The 6,383-nt window shown below is 39.2% G+C and overlaps 1 protein-coding gene and 1 non-coding gene across 2 annotated transcripts; one reads left to right on the top strand and one right to left on the bottom strand.

Moving 5' to 3' along the window:
* Positions 1-799: 799 nt before the first annotated feature.
* Positions 800-905, bottom strand: LOC133317399 (small nucleolar RNA R71). Its single transcript, XR_009752310.1, has one exon. It is a non-coding gene; the product is annotated as a small nucleolar RNA R71 (small nucleolar RNA).
* Positions 906-1,440: 535 nt separating this feature from the next.
* Positions 1,441-1,836, top strand: LOC133317396 (uncharacterized). Its single transcript, XM_061519261.1, has one exon. The coding sequence runs from the start codon at positions 1,441-1,443 to the stop codon at positions 1,834-1,836; it is 396 nt and encodes a 131-aa protein (XP_061375245.1).
* The last annotated feature ends 4,547 nt before the right edge of the window (positions 1,837-6,383 follow it).

Raw genomic sequence — 6,383 nt, 5'->3', positions numbered from 1 at the left:
TAAATAATCATTACTTGACACTTATCTCCGTGGGAACGATACTTGGACTCACACATACCTTTATTACTTGTGACACGTGCACTTGCGTATTTGTGTGGAAGATTTAAAATTAATTACAAATTGCACAACAAGTTTTTGGCGCCGTTACCGGGGATAAGTACAAAGTTATTTTTATTCCGGTAGAGAATTTTATTTCTTTTACATCCTTTACCTTTTCCCTTACTGTTTTCAAGGTGTTAATTGCAGCATATGAGCAGTTCTTCATCAGAGCAAGAAGCAGATTTTGATCCTGAGAATGAAAGAACGTTTCGAGCAAGAAGGAGACAACAAAGACGTATCAATCCTACAGCAACACCTAACATGGACGCAAGATTGGGAAACGGTGAAGAGGAAGGACCTGGACAAAACAATGGAGGTCCAAATCAGGCTGAGATTCCAATCAGAGCACATGCAATTCCTACGCTCAACAATCTGCATTCTGGAATCGTTCAACCTGATGTAGCAGCATAGAATTTTGAGCTGAAGCCAGTGATGCTTCACATGCTACAGACCATTGGTCAATTCAATGGACTGCCTAGTGAAGATCCTCACCTTCACCTCCAAAATTTTATTGATGTAGCAGACACTTTCAAACTAAGAGGAGTTACATCTGATGCGCTAAAGATGAAGCTGTTCCCATATTCCCTCACCAACAAAGCTAAAGCATGGTTGAATTCTTTACAACCACAGTCAATCCGAAGTTGGGAGGAGTTGGCGGACAAGTTTTTATTGAAGTTCTTCCCTCCTATGAAGGCAGCACAATACAGGAATGATATATCAACCTTCAAGCAATTTCAAGACGAATCATTTTACGAAGCTTGGGAGAAATTCAAAGATCTGTTAAGGAAGTGTCCAAATCATGGAATTCCCGAATGGATTCAAATGGAGACATTCTATAATGGGCTTAATGGACCAACAAAAGGCATGGTTGATGCATCATCTGGAGGAGCCCTATTAGAAAAAACATATACACAAGCATATGCAATATTGGAGAGGATGGCAGTCAACAACTACCAGTGGCCCCTAGAAAGATCAAGTTTAATACAAAAAAAGCTGCTGGAGTTTGGGAACTGGATGTTGTATCAGCACTGTCAGCACATATTTCAGCTCTTAACAACTCTATCAAGACGATGAGTCTGTCTGCTGAAGCTAAACCAGTCAATGCCCTCACTGATGTTATATCATGTGTTATATCCAGTGGGCAAGTTGAAGTGTCCAATAGAGAAATCAAAAGGATCTTGGAGAAGGTGGTAAATCCTTCAAGGAAGGACTGATCATTCAGATTGGATGACTCATTATGGGCATATAGGACCGCCTATAAAACAGCATTAGGTGCATCCCCATACAGAATTGTCTATGCCTCACCTACCGGTTATGTTAGAACATAAGGCATACTGGGCTATGTCAAAGCTGAATTTGGATGAACAAGCAGCTGGACAGAAAAGAATGCTACAGCTAAATGAACTGGAAGAATTCAGAATGAATGCATATGAAAATGCCAAACTTTACAAGGAAAATATGAAGAAATGGCATGATAATAAGATCCTTCCAAGAGTATTTGAGCAAGGTCAGCAAGTCCTTCTATTTAACTCAAGGCTCAAGCTCTTTCCAGGCAAGCTTAAATCAATATGGACAGGACCTTTTAAGGTTTCACATGTGTATCCCCATGGAGCTATTGAAATTACGAATGAAAAAGATGGGAGCACGTTTAAGGTTAATGGACAAAGGCTGAAGCACTATTGGGGAGATCAAATTGCAAAGGAGACAACTATTATCTCCTTGACTGAGCCGAGTTGAGTCCAAAGAGAAGAAGTCAGGCTGAAGACTATAACACAAGCGCTCTTGGGAGGCAGCCCAAAATTTAATTAGGAAGTTCTTAATTTAAATGAATTTTAATTTCAGTATTTTAAATTATTGCAATTTCATACTTTCAATTATTAGAATTAGGATAAATTAGCTTCATGTTCTTTTAATTTTTAATTTTATTTTTAAGATGTTTTGCAGGGAGAAAAATGGTGTTGATGTTCATTAAAAATAAAAACCAGGAACCAGGCTACGGCACAAGGTTGTGGAAAAATCAGGCAAACCCATAGCACTTGGGTTGGAATAAAGAATTGGGCCAAGCAAGCTTTGGGCCCAATTCAGACGTAGCAATTAAAATCAAGGAGATGTAAAGCAAGCCCAACGGTAATATAATCAGAAGCTGCCACATCACCCCTGATGTTGTAACAATGCAACGGTTAAAAATTCAAGACAGGGATGAAACGACACAGCTGTCAGAATCCTGATGCAGCACCGTCCAAATTCATCCATCCATAAACAGTGAACCGATGTGACCCCTTGTGAATTTTCAACCCAATATAAAAGCCAGGTCCCATATTTTCTACCTTCATTATCGTGTGTTCAATTTTCTGAGTAAAAATTTCTCTTTTCCAACTTCATCTCCAAGAACATTCTTGCAAGAACTCAAGCCACAGCAAGGGCTTGAGTTTGGAGTCCCCCAATCTTTTCTTTCTTTCTTTCACCCGAGGCAACCAAACTGAGTTTGGAGTGGAGCAATGGAGACCCCAAGCACCCAAAGTGGAAAAATTAGGGCAAGACCCAGTGGGAGCAGCTCTCAATCAGAACCGGTCCCCTTTTTCTCCACCGAGCGAGCAATACAAAGGCATGAGATCATGCTCAAGCGGACACCATCACGAGACAAGGGATTTGTCAAGGAATCTCTTGACTCTAATTCATACCCTTCCTATATTTCGGTCATCATCGAGGCTCACCAGTGGAAGACTTTTTGTCTACATGAGCAATATGGTGTACTCCTCATCGTCCGCGAGTTCTATGCCAACATGCCCCAAGGAAGACCTTCGAAGGTGGAAGTGAGAGGGAAGGCTGTACCATTCAGTGCTGCAACCATCAAAAAGATTTATAATCTGCCCAAGGTTGTAGATGAGTTTTATGATTTGAAGAATACATCCGAACAAGAAAAGTTACAAGAAGTGCTGGAAGAATGCTGTAGGACAGGGACCGAGTGGACCGTGACACCCCAACAGCATATGTCCTTTTGAAGAACCACACTCAAGCCCGAAGCTAGAGTGTGGTATCATTTTCTGAAAAATAGACTGATGCCCACGTCTCACACTGAGACGGTATCAAAGGATAGAGCAGTCCTGCTCTGTTGTCTGTTGGATGGAAGACCTGTTGACGTAGGCCTAATTATTCATTCTGAAATCTTGGCCTGTGCCAAAGCTGATAGTGGTTATTTATGGTTTCCAGGTTTAATAACTCGTTTATGCAGGGAAGCCAAAGTGCCAATTGGAGAGGAAGAGGAGAAAATCAAAATGAATGGAGAAATTTCCCCTGCTGCTGCAAAGAGAATATCAAAGAAGGCCGATGAGTTAGCACAAAGCAGTGCTACTGCAACTCCCCAGAAAAATGATGATACAGCACCACCTGCTGAAGGTGCTGAAATTTGGGAAAAGATTAATGAGAGGCTGAAGAAAATAGAGAAAGACCAACTGGACACAAGAGATCTTGTGATGAACAAATTGAAAGAAATGGACAGTTTCATCTTAGGCCAGTTGGGATTCCTCAATGATGCACCTCAAGCCTCTTATGCAGAAATGCCGATGCAGCAAGCAAGTGTTAATGAAGAAGAAGAAGAAGAAGAAATGGAAGAGGAGGTTGAGCAAAAAGACGAAAACATGGAAGACAACCCCTCAAACCAAGAAGAGCAAGATGAAGACTAGATCATAACTTGCAATAGTTTTGATTTAAAAGAAAAAAAAATATCTAGGTTGTATTGCTCCTTTTTAATTTCTTTTTGTAACCCCCCCGCATAACTTAGAGAATTAATGAAAAAGAGGAACATGTTATGCTAGTTAGTTAGATTTTAATTTCGGTAAATTTAAATTCCAGTTTTGTTTGAATAAAGAAGTTAGGTATATGTTACAGCATGAAAATAAGGAAAAGAGTTGGAGAAAACTCCTCAGTAAGGAGTAACAAGAAGTTAGAAATTAATGCTGCATCAACAAGGTGAAACAGATTGCATCCTTAGCTATGTTGTTATGATCCCTTTTTGCTGTAGCAGGATGGCAGTAGTTACGAATGAGTGAGAGTAATTGTTTTTCAACTTGAACTTGCAAAGCAATGAAGGCGTGAATTGGAGGCTGACATGATCAAAGCAGAAAGGAACTGGAGTCATTGAACATGCAAGTACAAAGAATGAACTTGAAAGCAAAAGAAGCCGAAAGAGTTGATTGCAGATGAGGACTTAGGATCCAAGTTTGATGGATTTGAATCTTGCCATATGAGTAAGCCTTGAAGGCTATAAGGGTGAAAGAAGCCGAGCTAAAGGAAGTACAAAAGCACAAGTGAAAAAGAAAGCCCCTCACAAATAGAAAAATCAAAGTCAAAAAGACAAAAATAGAATAAGTGCCAATGCACATGAGCAAAGCTCACAAAATAAAAAGAGGGAGTCAAAGTCAAAAGAAAAGCAAGCAAGCTGGACACTCGTTCCTTCAATTCTTTACACATGGGTCTTGATTCAAGTTTGGCAAAGTATGGATACAACAACTAAGTCTTATGATTCTTAGTTTGATACTCTCAAGTGGATCAAGCCAACAAGAAAGTTCTTCACACACACGTACTCAATACTACAGAAGCAAGAAGCCAAGAGAAGAAAAGCTAACAAAGATCCCAAAGTTGAAGTGTAAGCCAAGGTTGAAAGACAACTCTCACGTGTACATTGATGTTTGAATGCTACATCAGAACTGCTCATCTCAGTAATAGTCATTGCTGCAATTATACCGCCAAATTTATGCAGATCAATCAATCAATTTCTTCTTTGTTACTCGGGGACGAGCAACGTTTTGAGTTTGGAGTGTGATAACTCTCCCATATGAGAGTTAATTTGTTGTTTTTATGATGAATTTGTTGCATAAATTCCATATAAGTTAGCCACTTTGCATGATATTTGAGTTAATTATTGTATATTTATGATTAAGTGCTTTGAGATGACTAAGTATGGAAAATAAGACAATATCCCTTGATTTTGCGTAAGAAAAGATGACTTGTTGAATGTTTGTCTTCGCAGGGAAAATTGTCGTAGGAATGCTGTAGCAGAGAAGCTGACGAAGTAATGGTATAGCAAGCGCTACAGCATAACAGCGTGGACAAAAGGGACAACCTAACTTTTGAATTTCAAAAGTTAGTTATTCTTCAACAATACACCAGCAAGCAAAGGAAGTTTCTGGAGATTTAGTTCAGAAATCACAAGGGTCAAAATACAAATTCAAAGATTGAATCTTATCCAATCCCCAAAGAACAAGGACAACAACCTTGATTCGGTCAACAACATTAGCACAAGAAAACCAAGAAGATAAAGATCTTATCCAATTAAGTGCCAACAATTCCTAAAATCCCAAGGATCAAGGACGATTTCAAGGATGGAGTCTTATCCCAAAATCCCAAAGAACAATGACAACAAAACTCTTGTTCGGTCAACAACAATATTGGCACAAGATAATCAAGAAGATAAAGATCTTATCCAATCAAGTGTCAACAGCCCAAGAATTTAGGGATAAGATAAGGCTGCAGCAACCGAATTCAACAATCTCCACTCTTAACTCCTAAAGCCCAAAGCCCAACTATTTTTCCTATTTAAGAAGAGCTCCTCCACGAGAGAAACACAGTTCAAAACACAGTTAGAGAGGTTGAAGGTTCAGAAGGTCAGAATCAAGGAGGAGAGTTTTAGAGGGAGATAGTGAGGTTCTTGGAAGAGGAAGAGCAGCGCTGGAGCAGCGCTGAAGCAAGGCAGTGACGACGTCTTCCTACAGCAATTGTTTTCAACTTCTTTTTTGTTTTCCAATGAATTCTTTCTTTCTTTTCTCTGTTTTATTAAATTCCATTATGAGCTAAATTGCTCCATAGGTTAGGTGATAAAGTACCTATGCTGTAACATTGAGATGTATGCCTAAACTTTTTTTATGTTAATGTTTAATTAGTTATTCAACGAGTTTTCTTAAATCTTATTCATGTGTGCATGTCGAGAGATACATATGTGATATTGAGGAGGTTGGGGCCGAGAGGTTTCCAAATCCAGACCCTTGTTGAATTGTGTGGATTAATTAGGTTAATTTAACTTGATTAAGTTGTGGGTAGAGAGATCATTCACGCCACATAGCCTAGAACTTGAACTTGAATAAATTCAGTGATTAGTTTGGCCATAGAGATGTGGGAATTAGTTGTTGGGTGTATATGTAGGTCGGCCAAAAGCCCCAGCATACCTTAGTGTTCAGTTACTAGTTAAACATTGATATAGCATTGTTAAAGCATCGTTTCAGTATTGC

The sequence above is a fragment of the Gastrolobium bilobum genome, unplaced genomic scaffold, assembly GCF_033153095.1.
Source record: "Gastrolobium bilobum isolate Gb01-03AN ecotype WA unplaced genomic scaffold, APGP_CSIRO_Gbil_v1 utg84727, whole genome shotgun sequence".
NCBI lineage: Eukaryota > Viridiplantae > Streptophyta > Magnoliopsida > Fabales > Fabaceae > Gastrolobium > Gastrolobium bilobum.
Note: the sequence above shows the minus strand (reverse complement) of the source record. Positions and strands in the feature narration are given on the sequence as shown.

Coding starts and splice junctions, on each gene's coding strand:
- LOC133317396 (XM_061519261.1), top strand. CDS start 1,441: ATGTCAAAGCTGAATTTGGATGAACAAGCAGCTGGACAGAAAAGAATG.